Source organism: Balaenoptera borealis (assembly GCF_965194805.1).
Source record: "Balaenoptera borealis genome assembly, chromosome: 1".
Lineage (NCBI taxonomy): Eukaryota > Metazoa > Chordata > Mammalia > Artiodactyla > Balaenopteridae > Balaenoptera > Balaenoptera borealis.
In genome coordinates this window covers 163,938,453-163,964,898 of record NC_138860.1, presented here as the reverse complement: position 1 = coordinate 163,964,898, position 26,446 = coordinate 163,938,453, and the positions used below count along the sequence as shown (strand labels likewise).

General features: G+C 42.6%; 1 protein-coding gene across 7 annotated transcripts; it reads right to left on the bottom strand.

Annotated features, from left to right (window-relative positions):
- Nucleotides 1-99: 99 nt before the first annotated feature.
- On the bottom strand, nucleotides 100-25,538 carry MEAF6 (MYST/Esa1 associated factor 6). 7 transcript variants are annotated; one of them, XR_014243712.1, is made up of 9 exons: nucleotides 25,383-25,538; nucleotides 24,039-24,154; nucleotides 20,531-20,618; nucleotides 20,307-20,352; nucleotides 6,549-6,741; nucleotides 2,964-2,993; nucleotides 2,801-2,858; nucleotides 2,134-2,167; nucleotides 836-1,646 (listed from the first exon to the last, which is right to left on the bottom strand). XR_014243712.1 is itself a non-coding variant. In XM_082389283.1 (8 exons), exons 1-8 carry the CDS (start codon nucleotides 25,470-25,472, stop codon nucleotides 1,638-1,640), a joined length of 606 nt encoding a protein of 201 aa, XP_082245409.1. In that variant the 5' UTR covers nucleotides 25,473-25,538; the 3' UTR covers nucleotides 836-1,637. The 7 variants fall into 7 exon arrangements, 5 of the variants coding, with proteins under 5 accessions (XP_082245411.1, XP_082245409.1, XP_082245412.1 ...); XR_014243711.1 differs by lacking the exon at nucleotides 2,964-2,993 and having other exon boundaries at nucleotides 100-1,646; XM_082389283.1 differs by lacking the exon at nucleotides 2,801-2,858.
- Nucleotides 25,539-26,446: the final 908 nt, after the last annotated feature.

The following is a 26,446-nucleotide window of genomic DNA, read 5'->3' as shown; positions in this document are numbered from 1 at the left end:
AAGGAACAATCTATATAAGAAACTACTTCCTTTAAAAAATCCCTGAAGTTCTGCTACCAAAGACATAGGCAAAGACATCTAAATAGCCACAGAGTCAAAAAAAAAAAAAAAAAAAAGTTTATTTGAGAACAAGAGGAAGCTTTTGCACATCTGACAAGGTAGACGTGTTTGGATAACAGACGCCATCCGTATTTCAGCTCTACCAATATTGCCACAAATGGAACATATTTTTTCTAACAAAGATACGGACATAGTAAAGGACTATGACTAAATAGAGTCAAAGGAAAGGTGAGGCCCCACAGCTTATCCCTTAGACTGATTCATGACACAGGATTTAAATCGAACAATCCAGTCTCCTAATGCAGTGGTTCTCAACTTGGTTTCTTATCAGAATGCCAGGGAATCTTCGAAAGAATATCCCCAATACGAGGCTGTACCCGAGTCAGAGTCCTGGGGAGTGGGACCCGGGCACTGGTATTTTTGTAAGCATCCCAGGTGATTCCAATGTGCAGCCAAGGTGGATGGCCGCTGCTCCAGAGGCAGGTAACAACCGTCAACGGGTTCCTCAGCCCATCCACCCTGAAAGGAAGGGGCATTTGCTGGGCATCGCAGCCTCTCGGTGATCCTGTCATTCACTTTGCTCAAGGACTCCAGGCGTTATCAGCTTTGGGTACAATTTAGAGCCTTTCCATTTGCCTTAGTGATTTTTAGAGCAATATTTAATCAGGCAAATACCATCAAAGAGAGAAAAGATGGAAAAAGAAACTTCCGTAAGGCATGTTACGAATAAGTAAGTGAAAAAACAATCTCAAGTTTAAAAGTGAAGGATGAGAAGTCAAAGCCTGTGAAATTTTATTTATACAAAAGAATAAAAATACCTATTTTAAAAGGACTGATTTAAACTTATGTTTTTCAGCTTTTCCTGTTCCTTGAACATGAAACTGCTTCCAACTCAAAAAGATTTAAGATAGGTAATTATTAAACAAACACTCTTTACCTTCCCTCTGCAAAAAAACAGAAAGCCAAGTCCCCATTTTATTTATGGTAAACCAAATTATTTTCAGTTAAGAATATTGGCAACTGCACGAAACAGATTATCAGATATGTCAGCAGGAAGGTATGAGCTGTACAATGGCATTACAAAAAGTCCCAAAAGAAAATAAGATGGTAAAAACAATCATAGAAAAATGATAAAACACAAACAAAATAAGAAAACGCCAGATATTTACAGCCTCCCTCTGAAATGTGACTTGTTCTACGTTCAGCATAAAACAAACCTAGAGAACATTTCTCGATGCGCATCACAGATGAAGCTGGTGCCGGCCAGTTTGCCGGGGGAGACACTGGTTCCAAGAAGGGAGAAATGCAGTTAGCAACTTGCTGGGATTAAAACAATGTCTTGGGTCTTCCTGCAATTGTTACTGAAAATGACACAAAGTAAATGCTCCGATACGGTCATACAGAAATGACTTGTTTGTCACCACATTTCAGAACAAACTACTCAAGAGTCACAGGCACCGGGTCTGGGAAAGCAGAGATGGATGGCCACGCAGCCAGGTGAGGGGTGTTTATCTTTGTGAGGTCGGAGGAGGGAAGCAGGGCTCTATAGCCTGGACGCTTCTGCACTAATGAGTCTTCTAATAATCCTGAAGAGAGAAAAACAAAAGTCCCAACTTATTCTCAGCAGAACATTGATAAATTCTCACCAACAACCCTGCTAGGCTATTGCTCTGTAGCCAAAGGTTCTATTTCAAATATGACAGACAATATTTCACATCGAAAATGGCTTGTCTTCTGAGTCCACAAAGGGACAGAAACATCAATTCTGCCTTATTAGACCTGAGAACTCACCAGTTAGAGGCATGGGGGTGGTGAGGAGGGGTAGTATTAACAGTTCATTATTTGATCAAAGGGAATTTTTCTTCAGTAAAAAATGTGTGAGCCTTTCTCTCTCCAAAATATAAAGAAAGTACACAAACCTAAAAGTCAAAGTGCATCCAGATGGATACCCCAGACTTTAAAACAAGAACTGTGACCCCAGATTAGGAACACTCAAGCTCTGAAGACAAATACGTTTTTCTAACCATCTACAAAAATCACCAGCCTCTCTCAAATGGTCTGGCTGATACTTACAGCTCGTGGTTTTTTGTTTAACTTCAGATCAATCCTGTGATAGGAAAGATAAAAGATATTTGCATTTTAATTTACAGAAAACGGGTCCAAGAATCAGCTACTGCATAGGGCACAAGCTATAACAAAGACTATTTGGTTAAGTAAAATCCACATTCTTCATTAGACTATGTCATATTTAGTTGTTTACCCAGATATTATTAAGCAAGTATTTATTAAAAACATGAGCAGATACTCTTGCCACAAGGTAAACTTAGATGACTCAAAAAGAAATACACTATAGCAGTTATAAAAGTCGTACAATTTTTTAAGATTATTCCAAAATTACACGTTAAAGAGCTTGGATTAAGAGGGCATGCTCTACGTTAATGTGTTAGCTCTGCAACTATGTTGCTGATAATCACTGAGACACCTAGTGATTAAGAACAGGAAAGAGACTAGGAGTTTGTATTCCTGGACATGAAACACAAAAGAAATTCAACAAATTTCAATTTTTAAATCTTTCCAGAGCAAAATATCAAGATCTTAAACTATCAATCTCCTTATGAAGCAAAGCCAGGATATCAATTTAAATATGAATCAAAGTAAAGGTTATCTATTTTTAAAGAAATTAAAATGCATAAAAGTGAAGTTTACTTAATTTTGCTTAAGTTATTAAATAAAATGTTACCTCCATCACGTTTTTCTGTTTTTAAAAAAAACTTCCCAGCCTAACCTAATATACATACCTACAATTAAACAGATAAACTATGGGTTAGAAAGGTCTCAAAAAGGCATATTTGTCTCTACACACTAAACAACACAGCACAAATACTAATTCAAATCAAACTTACTCAAAGTCATAATCAAACATGCCAGACGGGCTGAGGGGCAGCATTTGAAAGGAAGAAAGCAATAGAAATTAATATCCTAATTGAATAAATTAGTTGATTAGCCACCCTAGCAAGATTTGTAGAAACAAAATCACTTTTAAGAATCTTAAGCCACAAAGTTTCAAACATCAAAGCACCAAAGATTCTGTGGTTGGGAGATTCCCTTCCCTCAATGGATTTCATATCAGAAGAACAGACTATAAAAAGAAAAGTTATTTCATTAGAAAACTAGATACCTGCAGGCCTTCTATTAACTGCCAGATTCAGAGTTAGAACTTTTAAAATATTTAATTATAATGAAAAATAAACACGGCATTTAGAAGAAATAGAGAACAAAGGGTTTAGTCACATAATGAAAAGTGCTTTGAAGACAGTACCAACAACTCAGCATAATATACTTTCACTAAAATGAAAGATAAAAATATCATACATTTTTGAAAATAAAAAACACTTTGCAATTTCTAACTCGGGTTTTATATTTAAGCATGTCCAAACATGGTACTCCTTTTCTCTGCATTCATGCTAGAAGCCAAGGGTTGAATCAGAGTCTAATTCCAAAAACCACAGAGGCATATTACTCTGCCCCTGAACTGGTGAGGGCAGTTAACGGTTTATGTCAGGGCTACAATTATGGAACGCCGAAGTCTGCAGTGCACCTATTGAAACAAAGGGAAGTTGACATCCACAAGCACCCAAGCCGTAAGGGTCCAGATGGGAGCAGCCTAGAGGAGAAGGCCGTTTTGGGCCATCACCGCTAACAGACCATGTGGGCTGGGCAGACCTCCAAAGCAAACGTTAACCAGGGGCACGACACCAGCTCCTTAGCTGGCTCCAGAGCCTTTCAGACTGTAGACAGAAGGTAAAACAATATGCAAAACGGCTGTATTTCCTCCTAACCAATGTTTGCAAGAGTGAAGCTGGAAGAAAGCTTAACTTCAATAACCTTTATGCAACAGTTTCACTTAGGACATTTGGGAAAAGTATACAGTAAGTGTACAAACCAGGAACGGTCAGAAATTTAACTTTCAGCCTAACTTAACTTTGTTCAGAAATTAAAGAAGTAGACTGTACCTACTTCATGAAAACGTCACAAACTACCTAGAATTCTAGAGCTTGATACAGTATCAAAAACCTGTAAGAGCAGCTATAGGTTATACTGATTTCAACTTTTTTCTTTAAAGACACTGGGACTTATCATTCAGATATCACGTAAAATATAAGACTTTAGAATCTTGTGATCATTTATGAATGCTAAAAATTATTTGATAGATTTTTATATTCCTAAAGAGGACAAATTCAAAGTTCTTCCTTTTTTGCTAGGGTACTTATTTATATTTATTTCCACTTTGCTTTACTCATCACTAAACAGTGTCTTACACATGGTGGGTATTCAGACTTTTGTTGAAATAATTTACTGTTGACTTTTATCTGGCAATATGGGGTGTGGTACATTGAAGGAGAAATGACACTGTACTGGGAGCAAAGTTACAAACATGTGTAGACAAAGTGCTCCCCCGCCCCTGTCCCCCAATCTGTCAGACCCACTAAGACATTAGTCAGGGGTGAGGGGTTTGGGCCAAACACAATTCCTGACTAAAGATGGCAGGAATCTGAGAAGGTGTGCTAAACCTATTTTCTCCAGAAAGGAGGCAAATCAGCTCCACTATCCTCCCTCGGGGCAGGTGAGTCCCTAAGGCCAACGGAGAAACCCAGCAGGATACTGAACCTGGGGAACGACAAAAGGATCCTGCTTTCCAAACAGAAAGCCCCATTGTGAAGGCAATAACTAATATCAAATATCTTTTTAAATCCTAGTATTTTTCTGGAAGGAGTTAGTTCCTAGGGCCAGGAGAGGAAAGGGTAGGAAATGCTGTTACTATGGAAATCTACCAGCAATCTGCAAGAAGAAAGTTAAGTTCAATGCCTAATTCCCTTTTATCAGCTGATCGTATCATTAAGGAAAATAAGGTATTGCCTGAAATAAACAATAGCTATCAATAGAGTCTAGTGTACCAGGGATGGAGAAAGTGTCCCAGAAACTTTCAAGGAATTTACCCCTCCTCTAGATACTCTGAAATAGGAAAATAATTATCCCATTTAAAATGACACTGGTGTAAACTTAATGAAAGCAACACAGAGCATGACCTTTTTATTTTGACAATTTAAAAAAATATTTTTAAGAGTATGGATCTCTGCTGTTTATGATAAACTAGCGTCAGTCCTGTCACAGTGATTAAATAAGCTGTAGCCTTACCAAAAAAAAAAAAGAAAAGAGAGAGAGAGATGCAATTTTTGCTCTCTCTTACTGCACTTATGAGATTGGCGTGGTGATTTCTGGTTTGCAGAAAAATGTTAAGCTGCAGTCCTTAGTCACTATCTGGAGGATATACTATTTCTGGGTCTAAAAACCACCACCACCATTGACAAGAAAAACTCTTAAAAGAATTAAAGAATCAGTTGATGCCAAGGAGGCTTAAACCCGTTAGTTAATTCTGTATTATCCCTGCATGCCACATCTGGCAAAGGTAACAATTGTAATATCCTGGGTGCCTGAGGGAATGTTCTATGGGACAACCCAGCCCAGAAGCAAACTGATTGGCACAGGGAAGCCCACCCATTCCTTGCACACCCCCTTTCATCTCCTCAGCATGCAGCTCCTAAGAGGAGCAGGACAAACGCCAACCTGGTGGATATCTGGTTTTCATACCTCCCAGAAGAAGGTTTGAGGCCATTCCTTCCTCTAGAAACTACTGCATTACCCTCTCTGAGTTCAGCTGTATAATTTCCAATTATCTGAGCTCACGGGCCCCGGCATTATCATATAAACCCCAAGCAGAGTGAATGCTAAAATCCTCTCTGGGTGGCACCTGACCTCTCTGTCCACTGATGTGATTCCTATCTCATTAGGCACTGCAAAAAAAACACAGTGAACAAACATTATCTAGGAGGGTGCTCTCGTATCTTATAGCCCTTATATTGTTCCTCTGATACCAAAATCAGCATTTTACAAAGATATATAAAAATAGAGAAATCATAAGCAATCAAAAAACTTGTATTTAAAAAGCATAAAGCCACTATCAGATCAGTTCTGTCCATCCTCCAGGGAATAAGAATAGGCAGGGGTCAGGATTAGGAGCAAAAGACTTATCCCACTTTTCAGCTTCCCAACACATGCTAGTGGCATCTTCCAAACACTAGTACACAGATTCCATTTCTATTTCCCTTTTTCTCTTCTGAAAGGATTTCAAATTCACTGTATTAAACAAAAGTTTTATGGAATCAAATTCTTCTACACTAGAAACACTTGAGAAGGATGTCTTCCTTCACAGTTACTCTAATGCCCACTAATTCCTCCCTTAGAGAAAAATTAGCCTGTTTCACCTGGACCAAATGAATTTCTTCCCATCAGCAACAGAAAGACCACACCAATCCTGAAGAATGTTTATTCTATTAAAGTCCCTTCACAGCAATGGTCACGGAAGCTCTAAGTGGGTGGGGATAGGGTGGGGGCAGAGGGGGTGGGGAAAGGTGGTCCCTACCACTGACCTGTGCCGGTTTTTATTCTTTCGTTTTTTATGGCTGCTATGATGACTCCCTGAGGAAGTAGAAGAAGCAGCCTTCTGAGGTTTCACTCCCTGCACAGATCCATCCAGATCCTCAGGGTCCTCCTGGCTGGGCTCATTTTCCTGATTGTGGAAGTCTGGAGAAGTATCACTTTCCGTCCCACTTCCTGGCTCCCCTGGAGGGAATAAACACAAGTCCCCCAAAGCATCATCAGTACTCCTCAGGCAGTTTGTCCATCAGTCAGGAAAGATTTTTTGAGCACTAACACATAGAAAAGGACTTGTTTCCTACCCTCAAGGACCATATGTTCTAACTGACAGGAAGATACATACAGTCAAAGTTATCAGAGTTCCTGAGAAACTTGTAATCTGAAACAATGTAACCAGAGGCAACAGACCTAAAGACAGCTGGGAGACTGGACCATACAACCAAGATAACCTCGCTACATAAAGGTTATTTAAACAAGAATATGCTAATGGGATTAATAATTACACAAGAAGCATTATCAAAAACATTACATAGGTCTTCGGGAGGTGAGAGATGACCTTGGGAAAACATCCTACAGCTGGCCCTGATTCCTTCCCCAGACCACATGGGAATCCTGACTTTCCATCAAGAAAAAGGGCCCAGGAGGAGAAGAGCCCCATTACCTAAGTTACTCTGAGAAGCCTTAAGAACATTATTTTAAAAGTGGTAGTAATACCCTTCAGCTGACAGATATTCCCAATTTTATTTATTTATTTACTTTTAACATCTTTATTGGAGTATAATTGCTTTACAATGGTGTGTTAGTTTCTGCTTTATAACAAAGTGAATCAGCTATATGTATACATGTATCTCCATATCTCCTCCCTCTTTCGTCTCCCTCCCACCCTCCCCATCCCACCCCTCTAGGTGGTCACAAAGCACCGAGCTGATGTCCCTGTGCTATGCGGCTGCTTCCCACTAGCTATCTATTTTACATTTGGTAGTGTATATATGTCCATGCCACTCACTTCGTCCCAGCTTACCCTTCCCCCTCCCCGTGTCCTCAAGTCCATTCTCTACGTCTGCGTCTTTATTCCTGTCCTGCCCCTAGGTTCTTCAGAACCAGTTTTTTTTTCTTAGATTCCTTATATATGTGTTAGCATACAGTATTTGTTTTTCTCTTTCTGACTCACTTCACTCTGTATGACAGACTCTAGGTCCATCCACCTCACTACAAATAACTCAGTTTCGTTTCTCTTTATGGCTGAGTAATATTCCTTTGTATATATGTGTATGTGCCACATCTTCTTTATCCATTCAACTGTCGATAGACACTTAGGTTGCTTCCATGTCCTGGCTATTGTAAATTGAGCTGCAATGAACATTGTGGTACATGACTCTTTTTGAATTATGGTTTTCTAAGGGTATATGCCCAGTAGTGGGATTGCTGGGTCGTATGGTAGTTCTATTTTTAGTTTTTTAAGGAACCTCCATACTGTTCTCCATAGTGGCTGTATCAATTTACATTCCCACCAACAGTGCAAGAGGGTTCCCCTTTCTCCACACCCTCTCCAGCATTTACTGTTTGTACGTATTCCCAATTTTAAAACATCCCTCAGATATATTAAATAAGCAAGTTCAAGAACAATTTGCATAAATACGTTTTTAAGAAAAATTACATGTATTTTGGTAAATGTATACTTTTTCTTCCTGAAAGGAATTTCTTGAAACTCTTAATACAAAAGGATGGGGGAGGAGAAGACTTTCACTTTCCTGAACTGTTGAAGAATCCTAAATGTGTACATACATTACCCGTTTCTAAAAATTGTCAAAAGGGGTTATGTGGACAGCAGAACCAGGGGACCACCTTTCTTCTTTTTATGTCTTTGTATTACAAACTACTGGGAAGAGATTTCAAATTGAGTAGCACATGGATATGAGAGCTAAAAGAGGCAATCCCAAAAAAGCAGAAGAGAGAAACAGAAGCAGATCTCAGCAATCATGAAACCCTATTTTTGAACACTTCGTGAAAACAACAGAAGAAGGAGCTCTAAAACTAGGAAGCTAGAAAAAGTATACTGACCAACCCTGTCCTGAGGTTCAGGAAAACTGATTTCATATAAAAATTAGCACAAGAACTTCAAAACTTACTACACAAAGTTGGGGAACCAAGACTGCATGGTACGAGCGTAAGAACAGACATACAGGTCAAGGGAACAGAATTCAGAGTCCAGGTATAAATCCTTACATTTATGGTCAACTGATTTTCAACAAGAATGACAAGACAATTCAATGAAAAAAGAATCGTCTTTTGACAAATGGTGCTAAGATAACTGGATATCCACATGCAAAAGAATGAAACTGGAACCCTATCTCACACCATATACAAAAATTAACTCAAAATGGATCAGAGAGCTAAATGTAGGAGCTATAAATCTCTTAGACTCTACTGGATTAGGCAATGGTTTCTTAGATAAGACCACAAAAGCAAGCATGACAAAAGAAAAAATATGTAAAGTGAACTATATCATGTATGTAAAACTCTTGAACTGCAAATATCACCCAAAAAGCAAAACAACCCACAGGGGTGAGGTGAGAGCAAAATGGGCAAAGGGGGTCAGCTATATGGTGACAGATGGAAACTAAACTTTTGGTGGTGAGAACACTGTAGTATATACAGAAGTCAAAATATAATGTTGTACATATCAAACTTATATGTTATAAACCAATGCTAACTAGAAAAAAAAAGAAAAAAAAAATCACAACCCACAGAATGGGAGAAAATATTTGCAAATCATATATCTGATAAAGACTTGTATCCAGAATACATAAAGAACTCTTAGAACTCAAAAATAAAAAGACAAAAAAAAAAAATTTAAAACATCAGCAATGGATTTGAATAGACATTTCTCAAAAGAAGATATACAAACGGGCAATAAGCACAGGAAAAGATGCACAACATCATTAGCCATTAGGGAAATGCAAATCAAAACTACAATGAGATAGCACTGCCTACCCACTAGGGTAACTATAATGGAAAGACAAACAGTAACAAGTGTTGGTGAAGATGTGGAGAAACTAGAACCTTCAAACACTGCTGATGGGAATATAAATTGTACAGCCAATTTGGAAGACAGTTTGGCAGTTCCTCAAAAGATTAAACACTGAGTTAACAAATCACCAGCAATTCCACTCCTGAGTATATATCCAAGAGAAATGATAACATGTTCACACAAAACCGGTCATAAATGTTCACAGAAGTATTATTCACAGCAGCAAAATGTCCATCAACTGATGAATGCATAAATAAAATGTGGTATATCCATGCAATGGAATATAGGCACAGCTCGGAGACATTGTGGATTTGGTTCTGGACCACCACAATAAAGCGAGTATCAAAATAACGTGAGTTACACAAATTTTTTGGTTTCCCAGTGCATATAAAAGTTATGTTAACACTATACTGTAGTCTATTAAGTGTGCAACAGCATTATGTCTAAAAAAATGTACATACCTTAATTTAAAAATATATTATTGCTAAAAAATGCTAACCATCATCTGACAGCACAGGGTTGCCACAAACATTCAATTTGTAAAAAATGCAGTATCTGCAAAGTGCAATAAAACAAAGTATGCCTGTAATATTCAGCATTAAAAAGAAATGCAGTACTAATAAATGTTCTGTTTGGGAGTTTTTAAGTGTGATTATAGTGTAAAGGGCCTATCATTTATATAACTACAATATGATCCAGTAACCCCACTTACGGGTATTTATCCAAAAGAACTGAAATCAGGATCTTGAAGAGATATCTGTACTCCCATGTTCATTGCAGCATTATTCAATAGCCCAAATATGGAAACGACTTAAATGTCCGTCAATAGATGAACGGATAAAGAAACTGTGGTAGGGTTTCCCTGGTGGTGCAGTGGTTAAGAATCTGCCTACCAATGCAGGGGACACGGGTTCGAGCTCTGGTCTGGGAAGATCCCACATGCCGTGGAGCAACTAAGTCCGTGTGCCACAGCTACTGAGCCTGCAAGCCACAACTACTGAGCCCAAGTGCCACAACTACTGAAGCCCATGCGCCTAGAGCCCATGCTCGCAACAAGAGAAGCCACTGCAATGAGAAGCCAACGCACCGCAACAAAGAGTAGCCCCCGCTCGCCGCAACTAAAAGAAAGCCCATGTGCAGCAACAAGGACCCAACGCAGCCAAAAATAAAATAAATAAATAAATGTATTAAAAAAAAAAAAAGAAGGGCTTCCCTGGTGGCGCAGTGGTTGAGAGTCTGCCTGCCAATGCAGGGGACACGGGTTCGAGCCCTGGTCTGGGAAGATCCCACATGCCGCGGAGCAGCTGGGCCCGTGAGCCACAACTACTGAGCCTGAGCGTCTGGAGCCTCTGCTCCACAACAAGAGAGGCCGCGATAGTGAGAGGCCCGCGCACTGCGATGAAGAGTGGCCCCCGCTCGCCGCAACTGGAGAAAGCCCTCACACAGAAACGAAGACCCAACACAGCCAAAAATAAACATAATAAATAAATAATAAATAAAAATTAAAAAAAAAAAAAGAAAGAAAATGTGGTATATACATAACAATGGAATATATTATTCAGCCTTAAAAAGAAGGAAATCCTGTCATATGCCACAACATGGATGAACCTGGAGGACATTATGCTACGTGAAATAAGCCAGCCACAGAAAAACAAATACTGCATGATTCCACTTCTATGAGGTATCTAAAACAGTCAAACTCACAGAAGCAGAAAGTAGAATGGTGGTTGCCAGTGGCTGGGGGGAGGGGGGAGGGGAGAGTTGCTGTTTGATGAGTATAAAGTTTCAGTCATGCAAGACAATTAAGTCCTAGAGATCTGCAGTGCAACTCTGTACAGTTAAGACTATCGTATTGTGCACTTAAAAATCTGTAGGTCTGGACTCCCATGGTGGTGCAGTGGTTAAGAATCCACCTGCCAATGCAGGGGACACGGGTTCGAGCCCTGGTCTGGGAAGATCCCACATGCCGTGGAGCAACCAAGCCCATGCGCCACAACTACTGAGCCTGCGCCCTAGAGCCTGCAAACCACAACTACTGAGCCCGCACGCTGCAACTACTGAAGCCTGTGCGCCTAGAGCCCATGTTCCACAGCAAGAGAAGCCACTGCAATGAGAAGCCCACGCACCACAATGAAGAGTAGCCCCCGCTCGCCGCAACTAGAGAAAGCCCGCGCACAGCAACGAAGACCCAACACAGTCAAAAATAAATTAAAAATTAAAAAAAAAAATCTGTAGATCTTATGTTTAGTGTTCTTGCCACAATTTAAAAACTATCATTTGGCAATACATACTGAAAGGGACTTCCCTGGTGGTGCAGTGGTTGAGAATCCGCCTGCCAATACAGGGGACACGGGTTTGATCCCTGGTCCGGGAAGAGCCCACATGCTGCGGAGCAACTGAGCCCGTGTGCCACAACTACTGAGTCTGTGCACTAGAGCCCACGAGCCGCAACTACTGAGCCCGTGTGCCGCAACTACTGAGGCCCGCATGCCTAGAGCCCGTGCTCTGCAACAAGAGAAGCTCGCGCACCGCAACGAAGAGTAGCCCCTGCTCGCCGCGACTAGAGAAAGCCCACATGCAGCAACAAAGACCCAACGCAGCCAAAAATAAATTTTAAAAAAATTAAAAAAAAACCCAACATACTAGAATATGTATACAAGAAACGGGGATAGATTTCTGAGATTTTTCAACATAATACAGGGGCTGGAGGTGAGGGTAGGTAGGGTGTGGATAGGACAGGACTGGCCACAGTGTGATGATTTGGGGGCCATGTGATGGGTACACAGGGATTCATTGTTTTGTCTGCATTTGCGTAGATCCAAAATTCACTCTAATGAAAGAGTTTAAACGTAATCTTTTCCCCCCTTATTTTACCCCAATGTATCTGTAATGGGCCCTCCCAAGATATGCTTTTAAGAATGGGAATGGCAAGACTCTTTTTGGAAAGTCCAGGGTGTTTTCCGACACCAACAACCAATTCCCTGATTCCCCAGACACCAACACTTGAATTTAATTCTGACACTAACTACTGGAGTCAGGGCAGAACCCACAATTTAAGGGCTCAGTCCCACAAGAGTGCCCCCTACTTCAGACACCAGTCACCAGTCCTGGGCCTCCCAGACATCCAACAGACCAGCCATAAATCAGGGGTACGACAACCCCCTCCTCAGGGTCAATAATTTGCTAGAATCAGGAACATGCTTTATTACAAAGGATACAACTCAGAAACAGGCAAATGGAAGAGGCACACAGGGCAAGGTATGGGGAGCGGCGTGGAGCTTCCTTGCCTTCTCTGGGCTGGGAACCTTCCCAGCACTGCACCATGTTCACCAACAGAAACTCCATCATTTAGGGGTTTTTATGGAGGTTTCATTATGCAGGCATGACTAATTAAGTCACTAGCCATTGGTGATGAGCACAATCTCCAGTTCCCTTCCCCTCCCTGGAGGTTTCAGGGTTAAGGCTGAAAGTTCCAAACTTCTAGTCAAGGACTGGTCTTTTGGGTGACCAGCCCCCATCTGATGCTATCTGTGGGCGAGGGAGGGGCTGTGAACACGGCCACCAGTCATCTCATTAGCATACAAAAGACTACTCTTTTGCATGCTAGTCATTCTTTATTTTTTTTAAAAATTTTTTTATGTATTTATTTATTTATTTATGGCTACGTTGGGTCTTCATTGCTGTGCACGGGCTTTCTCTAGTTGAGGCGAGTGGGGTCTACTCTTTGTTGCGGTGCGCGGGCTTCTCATTGCGGTGGCTTCTCTTGTTGCGGAGCACAGGCTCTAGGCAAGTGGGCTTCAGTAGTTGTGGCTCGCGGGCTCAGTAGCTGTGGCGCACGGGCTTAGTTGCTCCGCAGCTTGTGGAATCTTCCTGGACCAGGGCTCGAACCCGTGTCCTCTGCATCGGCAGGCGGATTCTTAACCACTGTGCCACCAGGGAAGTCCCATGCTAGTCATTCTTAATATTCTGGAGAGTCCAAGAGTTTTAGGAGCTGTGTGCCAGGAAAGGGGACAAAGACCAAATATACATTTCCCTTCATACGACAGAAAGTAACTGGGCTATATTTATGAAAATCATTCTTTGACACAGTAGTGCCACTTCTGGGACACTGTCATACAGAAATTAAAATTCCACTGCAAAAAAGCATATGGGTACAAGGATGTTTACTGTGACACTGTTCATAGTGGGGGAAAAGGGAGATGATGGGAATATTCATCAACAGAGGAGGAACAACCAGACTAGGGGATATTTTCTGGCTTTTAAAAAGAATGTGGGACTTCATGTGGCACAGTGGTTAAGAATCCGCCTGCCAATGGAGGGGACACGGGTTCAATCCCTGGTCCGGGAAGATCCCGCATGCCGCGAAGCAACTAAGCCCATGCGCCACAACTACTGAGCCTGCGCCCTAGAGCCCGCAAGCCACAACTACTGAGCCCGCACGCCACAACTACTGAAGCCCGCATGCCTAGAGCCCGTGCTCCGCAACAAGAGAAGCCACCACAGTGAGAAGCCTGCGCACTGCGACGAAGAGTAGCCCCCATGCTCCACAACTAGAGAGAAGCCTGTGCGCCACAATGAAGAGTCTGCACACTGCAACAAAAAAGATTCTGCATGCCGCAATAAAGATCTCACGTGTGGCAACTAAGACCCGACGCAGCCAAATAAAGAAAGAAAGAAATAGGGCTTCCCTGGTGGCGCAGTGGTTAAGAATCCGCCTACCAATGCAGGGGACACGGGTTCGAGCCCTGGTCCGGGAAGATCCCACATGCTGCAGAGCAACTAAGTCCGTGCACCACAACTACTGAGCCCGTGTGCCACAACTACTGAAGCCCACATGCCCAGAGCCCGTGCTCCTCAACAAGAGAAGCCACTGCAATGAGAAGCCCGCGCACCACAACGAAGAGTAGCCCCCGCTCGCCGCAACCAGAGAAAGCCCACACACGGCAACAAAGACCCAATGCAGCCAAAAATAAAAATAAATAAAATAAATAAATTTATAAAAAATAAATAAATAAGACTGCAAGATGCTAACAACAGCTGACACAGACAGTCCTTACCATAAGCCAGGCACTGCTGTACACACTTCAAATATATTAATACATACAACCCTCACAAAAGGGTTAAAAAGTTAAAAAAAAGAAATCTAACGAAATATAAACAGATGAGTCTAAGATGGAAATGTACGGTCAGGACAGCCTTCCTCTGCCGTACTCAGTCCTATTTATTCAGATAAAAACTGTCATCTCTGAAAATGCAAATGGTGGAGGCACTAGTTGGGGAAGGAGCAGGCTTCCAGGGCATGCAGTCACAAAAGCTTTGGATCACAGACAGGATTGCAGAAGGGACACAGGACTAACTGAGGAGGGGCTGGGCACAGGGGAGAGAAGGGTTAGCTAAAAAGGTGGGAAACAAGTAAGGAAGGCAAGTTAGATACGGCAAATTCTGTCTGTGTTGCAATTCTACTCAAAGACACTGGGGAGCAAAACCAACTATTCACTCATTTGGGGCCAGTTGCTATGGGAGTTCTGAGTAAATGGATGGAGGAATTGGTCATAGTCTATAAAGTGGGGACACGTGTACACACGCACACATACAAACACAAACAAAGCAGCGTAAATCAAATCAAAGCCCTATGAACAGAGTCCAGGCAGTAACCGACGTCCCAAAGGGCTGATACGGATACTAAGTATTATGCGAGTCAGAGAAGAAAGAGCGGATTATTCAGGAAAAGCTTCACTGAGGGGGTGGAATTTAAACCGGACCTTGAAAAATGAGAGCCAAAATAAGTACAAAAAGTAGCACATGCAAAAAAGTGCAGAGGTGAGAAAACACAAGGTATTTGGGACAAATAAGTCAAACAACACCTTTTAAACAGAGAGCTTGAGAAATGACAGGTGAAATGGAATGACAGGTTGAGCGGAGTCATAACTGTCAGACTAGGGGATCTAACACAGGGGACGATACGAGGGGATGTTAAGAAAACTGACTTGTTGCTTAATCTTTCTGAGCCTGTTTCCCCGTCTGTAAAATAGGAATTCTTTCTCTCACGTGCTGAGCACCTCTTATGGACGAGACATTGGGCTAGATGCTTGGGGCTACAGCCATGTTCCCTATCCTCAAGAAGTAGCTTTAGAGATTAAATGAGATAATGTAAAGTGTTTGCTTACTGTCCGGAACACAGTAAGTGTTCAAATCTCAACATCTTTGAGATCTACAAACACATAAGTCAAATTCCAAGCAATCAGTCAGGGTTATTTGCAGTAAAACAGCTGCTAGCCGGACATAACAAGATGAAGGCATCCAGAATTTCGGAACAGGGAAGTAACACCAAACAACTAACGTGTATTGAGTTCTCTGTGCAAACCCGTGTTTTAAGATTAGGCTAGAAGTGGTTTATAAGAGGGACTGGAGCTGGGGAGACTAGATTAAACGCTGTTAATGTACAAAGTGAGAGCACAAAGTAATAATCATTGCCTTCCTCGGCTCATGGAAGCAGAAGAGAAGGGATAGCAAGAGGACTGGGTTACAACATATCAAGGTACAGCAGCAAGTCGGTCAATCGATTGCTGCTGCCACCATGAAAAGACACACGTGTTTGCCTCTCACTGACATAAAACTGAGCAACTCATTCTTAGAGCAAGTAACGTCAAATTTTAAGTTAAATACATCTACAAATGAGATGCTCTACTTAAAGGACTAGCTACTGAACAGTGCCGCGGCAGTGACTTCTGACCAGCACGAAACGTTTAAAGGCAGAAAGGAAGACACCCAGAACAATGCTCATGCAGCTGTCCACTTACCTGTGCAATGATGCAGATGCTGGAGGGGTTTGCTTTGACGAAAGCTTCAGAGAAGCCCAGTAAAACCAACAGGTGAGACTGCTGATCCTTTACAGGAAACTGGATAAAATCTGCCTGCTTTGTTTTTCTTTTACTTTATTCTTTTTAGAAAAATATACAATGCCTCACTAATTAGCATAAAATTCCCCTTTGGGACCATGCTAATCCAGTCTCATTCTAGTGTAGGTACATAAGAAGCCAGAGGAAGCAAAAGTAGTCCCTTTTTTGAGGAAAATTTCAGAACAGTTCAAAAATAAATGCCAGAAGTGCAAAACTCCAAAATCTTTGAGATCTGAGAATATACAAGTACAAATTCTAAGAGAAAGGGATGTTTTCTTCATTGCCACCAAAGATCAAAAACACAGGAGTCATTCCATAAGATCTGTTATACAAAAATTCTGAGACAACGGAAAGACTCTGTACAAAGGAAAAAAGAGTGAAAGGCAAAGCAGACCATTCCTCATTCCTCTCTTGGAATTAAAGTTTGGATCTTTTGGGGACCCTCAAGCCTTGAACTTGGTCCAAGCAGTCCTAGCAGAAGCAAACATAGGTCTTCTCTGGAAGACAGCACCTTCATCCCAGCTGTCAAATTATTCTACAAATACTTTTAACTATAGTGAACAGAAGTACACAAAGACAACCAACAAGCACACAGGGAAATTAGATTTCATGAGTGATACAACAGCAGAAACAACAAACAGAAAGAGGCTCTTAAAGACTTCAGAAACTGAAATTAAATACAGATTACAGAAAACCTATGCTTGTTATACTTAAAGAAGTAGGGACTTCACTGATGGCGCAGTGGTTGAGAATCTGCCTGCCAATGCAGGGGACATGGGTTTGAGCCCTGGTCTGGTAAGATCCCACATGCCGCGGGGCAACTAAGCCCATGCGCCACAACTACTGACCCTGTGCTCTAGAGCCCGCGAGCCACAACTACTGAGCCCGTGTGCCACAAATACTGAAGCTGCGCACCTAGAGCCCAAGCTGTGCAACAAGAGAAGCCACTGCAATGAGAAGCCCACGCACCACAACTAAGAGTAGCCCCCACTTGCCACAACTAGAGAAAGCCCGCACGCAGCAACTAAGACCCAACAACAAAGACCCAATGCGGCCAAAAATAAATAAATAAATAAATTTATTTTAAAAAAGTAAAAGGCAAGTTTGAAAACAACTGCAAAGAAAGGTACTAAAAAATCACATAGCAGGGGCTTCCCTGGTGGTGCAGTGGTTGGGAATCCACCTGCCAATGCAGGGGAGACGGGTTTGAGCCCTGGTCTGGGAGGATCCCACATGCCGTGGACCAGCTAGGCCTGTGAGCCACGGCTGCTGGGCCTGTGCTCTGGAGCACGCAAGCCACAACTACTGAGCCCACGTGCCACAACTGGTGGGGCCCTCGCACCTAGAGCCCATGCTCCGCAACGAAGAGTGGCCCCCGCTCACCACAGCTGGAGAAAGCCCACGCACAGCAACGAGGACCCAACGCAGCCAAAAATAAATAAATAAATTTAAATATATATATATATATATATATATATATATATATATAAATCACATAGCAGATTTTTTAAGTAGTTAAGTAGAATTTCTGGAAATTAAAAATGTAGTAATAGGACTTCTCTGTTGGTCCAGTGGTTAAGACTCCACACTTCTAATGCAGCGGGTGAGGGTTGATCCCCAGCTGGGGAACTAAGATCCCACATGCCACGCAGCATGGCCAAAAAATTTTTTTTTAAAGTATAATAAAAGATTTAAAAATCAAGGGACGGTTTAACAGTAAATCAGACTCAACTGAAAAGAGAATTAGTGAATGGGCAGGTCAGAAAAACAATTACCCATAATGCAGCACAGAGACAAAAAAGAAGATATAGAAAAGATAATAAAAGACATAAAGGATGAAATGAGAGAGAAGGTTTAACTTACATTTAACCAGAGTACCAGGAGAAGAGAGAGAGCATGGAGCAAACACAGTATCTGAAGAGGTAACAGCTGGGAATTTTCCAGAACTGATAAAAAATACCAAACCATAGTTTCATGAAGTCCAATGAAACCCAAGCTAGATAAATTAAAAGAATGAAATCCAATAAAATAAATTTAAAATGAGATTAAGTAAAGCAAAGAGGAACAGAAGAAGAAAGTAAGCTGGATGTAGTACTAAGATTCATTCCCCAAACACATGCTATAAATTCCTATTTGCTTTCTAGAGAGGAACCCCAAATTTGGCTTTAAGCATTTTAGCACCCATAGAAAGAGGGAAACAGTCAATTACCAAGTTTTCAGTAAAAACCAACTAGTCGTTCAGGGAAAACAACTATTCCTAAAGGAGATAATAATTAGTAATGATAAACATTTGCAACATCCTCTTACAATAACACAGTGACACATTTTACAGGACCAAAATGTTACTAAGTGCAACTTTATAGGGAAAACCAAGGAATACCAATATGATATATTCCAGAAATGGGGCTCAATCCAGGGGGAAGATCTTAGGGGAATGGATGGCGTCCACATGCTCCAGAAAATCTTCAATACATCAGTATTTGTCTCAAGTCAAGCTGCTGAAAGCAGTGGCTTTAGGAGTCTTCCCGACCAGTATCTAGGCACACCCCTTCTGTGTGGGTAATTAGGTACAGAGCCATATACTAAACTATTCGCTAAGCCTGGGGCAGGATAATAGGCTCTTGTGAAAACTGAGGAGTCAGACATCATTCCATCACAGCTCATAGGAGTAAGGTCCAGAATGTTCTTAACCAGTCTTGTTACTCCACAAAGCAGATGAAATGGCTCTACATTCTAGAAGTGGTATTAATAGAGAAGAAATAAGATTTAACTGACAGTCATAATGAAAGAAAAAATCAAAAGGACTTGGTCCAACTGATTAGGCTGGCAGAAAGGAGTCAAAGCTGCCTACAAAGTTTTGAAGGACAGAGAACAGAAGTACTGTGAAACAAAACAACTAGGCAGACACATTTTGAAGGAAAGAGAACAGCTCAGTTTTAGACAAAATATTTGAGTCTGACCATCTGAGTGGAAATGTCTAGAAGACATTTTCTAGAATTTTCTAGAAATGCATGACTAAAGCTCAGGAAAGGAGTTAGGGATAGGGCTAAAAATTCAGAAATCTGTACATAGAGATAATAATTGAAGTCACTGAGTAGTTCTAATTCCCATACTACCAAAATCCCTTCTCCGCAAACCAATGCCCTGGTAATGCAAACAAGAGAACTTGATCCCACAACAAGATATGCCATGTGAAAATACCCACCAGCCACAATACAAAAAGCAGGGTGTGTTTCAGAGTGACCCGACCCACAGGGAGAGCATCCAATACAGCTACATAGAGTCTGATACAGAAAGATAAACCTGCAGTTCTAAGTCCCATCACTAGAAATTAGAAAGGAGTTAGACTGTATGGCTTACATACAGAGAATGATACAATTTCTCTACAAAGTAAATACTACCTGCTCTCCATTTTAAATTTAAGAACACACAGGTACATTCTGTTCATAGGATCAGAATTTCCTAAGAATTATTAAATTGGGTGCATGAGGATTTATTAGATATGTCTGAAATTTTCCATGATAAAAGGGTTTTTTTAACTTTAAAAAATTCCCTAAGACTCAACAGGAGTGAAGACATATCTCTGTGTCTTTGAACAGGTGAAGTCAACCTTCATGTGACTGAAAAGGCAGGATGGACACGGTAGTTTCTTCCCCCAAAGAAAGACAGAATTAAGGATACCCAAAAGGGTTCCTAACTTCTAGAAAGAAGAGGCAAGAACAAGAGATGCAGTCTTCAGATACACCATTGGATAGGAATTAAATATAGGGGCGATGGTAGCTTAAAAATAAACTGATGAAAAAGTAAAAAGATAAACTTACTCTTTTCAATGAGCTGGTCCTGAACTCCTGCCAATGCACTTACTGCCTAAAAGAAAAAACCACCAGTTACTATAAAAATTATCACAGATCTCAGGAGAGCACTCACAGACAGAAAGGAAAGAGACAACCAACTCACAGACGGACAGGAAAGAGAAAACTTGCAGAAACTTAACGGAGGTCTTCCTTAACAATGGGCCACAGAAAGATCCCCCCGCCTCACTTACAGCTGCTGAAGTAACTGAGGATTTACTGAAGAGCCGCTCTGCTTCCTTAAACTTCCGGTTCCTTCTATCGTTTTTGCTATTGGAGTTTCTAAAACACACACAAGAAACTCATTATAAGCACCAAGCTATGTCTGTGGCTCAAGCTGAGGACGCACCAGGACAAATGTAAGGAACTCTTTTTTTTTTAAATTACCAAGTTCCATACAGAAATGCCTCCACACCACTTGGATTGACCAAAATGACCTTCAGGCTGAATGCCTATGTAGACAGCAATGTTTTCCAATGGATGGTATGTGGTCCACTGTGACACATGAGATTACTTTAGCTTTAGGTTCACAATTATTTTCATTTAATATATATTTATTTTAATGCCTATTATTAAAAACATCTAGCACAGACTAGTGCCATGAAGTATCTCTGTTAAATAATCTTAGTTTAAAAAACTTAAAGGGCTTCCCTGGTGGCACAGTGGATAAGAATCTGCCTGCCAATGCAGGGGACACGGGTTCAATCCCTGGTCTGGGAAGATCCCACATGCTGTGGAGCAATTGAACCCATGCACCACAACTACTGAGCCTGCGCTCTAGAGCCCGCGAACCACAACTACGCGTGCCACAACTACTGAAGGCTGCGTGCCTAGAGCCCGTGCTCTGCAACAAGAGAAGCCACTGCAATGAGAGGCCCGCGCACCACAACAAAGAGTAGCCCCCGCTCACCGCAACTAGAGAAAGCCCGCGTGCAGCAACGAAGACCCAACACAGCCAAAAATAAATTTAAAAAATAAATAAATAAAACTTAAAGAAAGAACCAGAGTTCCTTAGTGAAATGACTGATACCAGGTCTGAGACAGGAAAAGGACAAGGATGGGACCTCCTTGGTGGCGCAGTTGTTAAGAATCCACCTGCCAATGCAGGGGACACGGGTTCGAGCCCTGGTCCGGGAAGATCCCACATGCCGCGGAGCAACTAAGCCCATGCGCCACAACTACTAAGCCTGCTCTCTAGAGCCCGCGAGCCACAACTACTGAGCCCACACGCCACAACTACCGAAGCCCAAGCACCTAGAGCCCGTGCTCTGCAAGGAGAGATGCCTCCACAATGAGAAGCCCGCGCACCACAACAAAGAGTAGCCCCCACTCGCAGCGACTAGAGAAAAGCCCGCGCGCAGCAACGAAGACCCAACGCAGTCAAAAATAAATAAATAAAATAAATAAAGTTACTAAAAAATTTTTTTTTAAAAAAAAGGACAAAGAAATCAGCCTGAGGAGGCTCCCTCTGGCCACGTTTGGGACAAACTAAGCATCAAAAAGGATAATGATGGGTGTGTTAGCATTGTGAAAAGTCAGTAAGCTAAACACTTATGATCTGTGCACTTCTTTGTATAGATTTCAATAAATTAATTTACACTAAAAAATAAAATATACCTTTACAAAGTGACAGTACTAGATCCCAATACGCTGTTGTTTTTTTTTAAATCCATGCATCTACAGTGATTCTAAAGAGAGAGAAAGAGAGAACGAAAGGGAAAGAAGATAAAAAGGGAAGACTCTTCTTTCAGAATGCCAGTAATAAATGTAAAAGGAACAGTAAAATTAGAATCATTTTGCAACCTCCATTATAATAATTAATTCAGATATTCAACAATGGATACTAAAACCAGTGACAAAAATTGGGGGGAGCAGTATAATCACACTGCCTAAAAAGTGTAACCTCCAGGGACTTCCCTAGTGGTCCAGTAGTAAAGAATCCACCTTACAACGCAGGGGACGTGGGCTCGATCCCTGGTCAGGGAACTAAGATCCCACATGCCGTGGGGCAACTAAGCCTGCGTGTTAAAACTACTGAGCTCGCACACCTCAGCTAGAGAGCCCTTGTGCCACAAACTACAGAGTCCATGCACCCTGGAGCCCGCGCGTGCCACAACTAGAAAGAGAAAAACCTGCACACCACAACTAGAGAGAAGCCCACACGCCGCAATGAAGAGTCCGAGCACCGCCATGAAAGATACCGCGTGCCGCAACTAAGACCCGACACAGCCAAAGATAAATAAAATAAATAAATAAATAAAAAATAAATCTTAAAAAATAAAAATAAATAAAATGTATAACCTCTGAAATTACTTGTTAATTACAAAGAGAAAAAATAACTTTTATAATGGTGAAATCATACGATCAAACTTAGCGGCACCAATAATGGGGTAATCTGTCATTATGTGCCTCCTGATAAAACAGAGGTAAACAACAAGAGGTACACAAATCACTAATGCAACATTTTTGCCAAAAATATTTAAAGGATCTCTCATGAAGTCACTATAAGAAAAACCTGGAATTGGGACACTCTACAAGACAATGTCATAAACAATCTTACCACCAAAAAGGGTGGGAAGCTCCTAAATTAAGAGACTAAGGAGACACAACAGCCAAATGCAATGCACAAACACTCACTAGTTCAAAACAAGGTAGCAATGCATTTTAGGAACAATTAGGGAAATATGAATAAAGACTGTATATTACATAATATTATTAACGTAGTGCTAATTTTCCAGGCATGATAATTGTTGGTTACGTAAGAAAGATGTTCTTATTCTTAGGAGGTACCTGCTGACATAATTTGGGGCAAATGTCATGATATCTGCTTTTAACTTTTAAATGGTTTAGCAAAAAATGTATATACATATATATATGGGAGAAAGGGGAGATATAACTACAAAGGGGTAGCATGAGGGAGATCTTTGTGATGATGGAAAAGTTCTGTATCTTGATTGCAGTGGTAGTTACAGGAATCTACCCACATGATAAAATGACAGAACTACATATACACATTATACCAATGTCAATTTCCTGGTTTTGCTATTGTACTATATGGTTACATAAAACCCAACCACTGGAGAAAACTGTGCTGTTTTTGCAACTCCCTGTGTATCTATAATGATTTCAAATTTTAAAAAAATTTTAAGTGTAGATATAGGGGTGTGTGTTAATACACATTACAGAAAGGGAAAAAAGAGAGGAAAGCAAATGTGGTAACAAGTTAACTGGTGAATGCTAGTGAAGGGTATCAAGAAATCACGAACTATTCTTTCAATTTTTCTCTAGATTTGAAAATTTTCAAAAAATTTAGAAAGTTTTCAAGAATAATATTACTAAATAAACCGTGGTACAGTTGGCACACAGGTATGGCAAATCTTGTGAGGGTGGGACTCGTGACTGATTAAAATGTAGAAAACACTGATAGCTGTGCTGGTGTGTACGGTATTATATGCTGTATCTCATTTAAGCCTCACACAACCCTGTGCCACTGGCCAGATTTCCTCTACTATACAGATGTAGGATTTGTTCCGGATTACTCAGTGAGGCAGTGGCTGAGCCAGAGTCCAAGCTCAAGTGCAGACCTCTGTCCACCCCACTTTACTACTGTCTCCCTGCCAAGTCACTACCAACAACATACACAGCCCTAAACACAAATATTACTAGGGCACAACACAAACACTACAGGCTTCTGACACTCACTTTTGGTTGGTCAGATACCGATCCCAGCCACGAATAATGTTGCCATACATCTGAGTGTCTTCCAGGTAGCTTCCTTCAAAAGCATAGATCTGTCTCTCCAAGTTTGCCAGTGTTTCCTGAGAGATGAAAAACAAGGAAGTGGTTAATGCCTTCTACATGCAAGCATTAAGCCTAACCAAACTGAAATCTGGATATCAGACTTATAAACTCAAGTTCAACTATACAGAGCCAGCCTTGTGGAAAGAAGGATGACATGGGCAGGGGCAGGTTGTTTCAGACTAAGACAGTCTAGATCCATCTTGTTGGATCCCTCTAAGAATAAAATGGAATGGAAAGAGCCTGTCCCCATTAAAATGTACACCCATGCCGAAGTTTGCATGTACTCAGGGGCTTCGTGGAAACCCAGCTGTCAAGAACCTGGGCGGAAGAAGAACGTGAGCAGTCTCCACTCCCACGCATAAAAGATACTGCTACCGTGAGAGGGAAGGGTGATCAGCCTTCCAGCGCCAACTCGCTCCCCTCCCTGCAGGCTCCGAAAGGCCGCCTGCACTGGGCTGCGGTTGCTATGGAAACCTGGAAGGGCAGCTTCAGGTAAGATGGGCCTCCCGGTGCCCAAGCCAAAACGCAAGGGGAGGGAGGGCTTAGCCACCAGGGTGCAAGGGGTCCCGGGTGCGTGTCACAATTCCTAATTCCCTAGACTGAGTCCGCTTCCCCTCGCCTGTCACCTTCTAAGATGTTCCCAAATACATCACAACCCTGCCCATCAAAAACCGCATCCAACTCCTAGTCCCCAAAAGGACACGCGCCCCTCCATCTTCCAAAGGCCTGTCTGGATGTGTGGGTCCCCTTCCCACGGCCTGCCTGGATGTGTGGGTCCCCCTCCCACACCTGTCTCCTACCCCACCTCCCAAAGCCCACTGGCAAGCCCGAACCAATCTCCTACAGCCTGCCGACAAGCCCGGTCCCCACCCCTCAAAGATCGTGGACCCGCCCGCCCTCGCCCACCCCGCAGAGCTCATGGACACTCTCCTCTCCAGGGCTCCCGCACGGAAGCCCCCACCCCCTGGCGCCATCCTTCCTCCACGCCCCCACCTGCCTAGTCCCCCTCCCCCTCCCCGGCTCCGCGCCCCGCCCCCGGCCCCGGCTCCCTGCTCCGGATGAGCACGGCCGGGAGGCCGAGGCGCCGGCGGGCCGCGACATGCGCAGCCGTCCTCAGGCCGCCGGACTCCCGGCCGTTGCGCTGCGCTGCCTCGGCGAAGTAACGAGCGGCGCGGCGGGGCCGGGTCCTGGAGGCGGAGGCAGGCACAGGGCCCCCACCCGGGCGCCCCCGGTGCCAGCCCTCACCGCCAGCTCCTGCTTCCGCTTCACGAGCTCCGCCAGCTCCCGCCGGGTGTCCGGGATCTGCGGCGGCGCCGCCTTGTTGTGCATCGCCATGTTGTGCCGAGGCGGGCGGTGGCGGCACCAGGCTGGGGGCGGTCCTTGCGCGCCGCCGCCCGCCAGGGGGCGCCCGCCGCCACACTGCGCCTGCGCTCGCGGCTTCCAGAGGCTCGCGGTGCCGCGCTGAGCTCCAGCCCGCGGGCTCGCGCGCGCTCTGCCAGGAGGACCTCAGTGTTGGCCTCTGCTCTTGGTCCTGGCCGAGTTTCTGAACCACAAATTCACCGTGTCCAAAATCAGACCTCTCCGAAGTCTCCTCAGTGAATGACTTTCATTGTCCGACGAATTGCCCAAGTCAGTAACATGGGTGCCATCCTCACCCTCCTTCACCCCCTTAATCCGATCCAAAACCAAGTCGAGCCAAGTGGACTTGACTCCAGAAGAGCCCGCAAATCTATTTTCTTTTGTCTGCCACCTCCCTCATTCATCCAGGCTCTCCTTATTTTTTGATACATTATTCCAACAGCCTCCTGTTTCCACCCTAGCTCATTTAATCCATTATCCACAGTGGTGCCAGGATTATTTGTTTTTGGAAAGCAAATGTGGTGTCACTCCCTTGGTTAAAACCTTTTCATGGCTTCCCATTGCCCTTTAGGGAGACAAGTATGTGTGGTAGTTAAGGACACATACGATCCAGAACTACCTTGTTCAAAATCCTACCTCTACCATTGATACGCTGTGTCACCCTGGGCAGGTAGCTAAATTTCACTTGTCTCAACTTCCTCATCTATAAAATAGAGGTTATAATAGTGCCCACCTAATACAATTGCTGTGAGAAGTAAATCACTTAATGTAAGGGGCTTGGCAAGTAATAAGGACTATGTAAGTAAAATCAGTAAGTCTAATACCATTAACTTTGTATTCACCTGCCCCCTGCTTACTTCTGCAATCTCTGATCTCTCCATTTTTCAGTGTTCTGCAATTTCACTGGGAATCTAGGTAGGATTTTTTTTTTTCATCTTTCTTGCTTGCTT

Coding starts and splice junctions, on each gene's coding strand:
- MEAF6 (XM_082389283.1), bottom strand. CDS start 25,472: ATGGCGATGCACAACAAGGCGGCGCCGCCGCAGATCCCGGACACCCGG. Junction 24,155..25,382: donor AGCGGAAGCAGGAGCTGGCG/GTGAGGGCTGGC, acceptor TTCATCTCTCAG/GAAACACTGGCAAACTTGGA. Junction 20,619..24,038: donor CGGTATCTGACCAACCAAAA/GTGAGTGTCAGA, acceptor TGTGTGTTTTAG/AAACTCCAATAGCAAAAACG.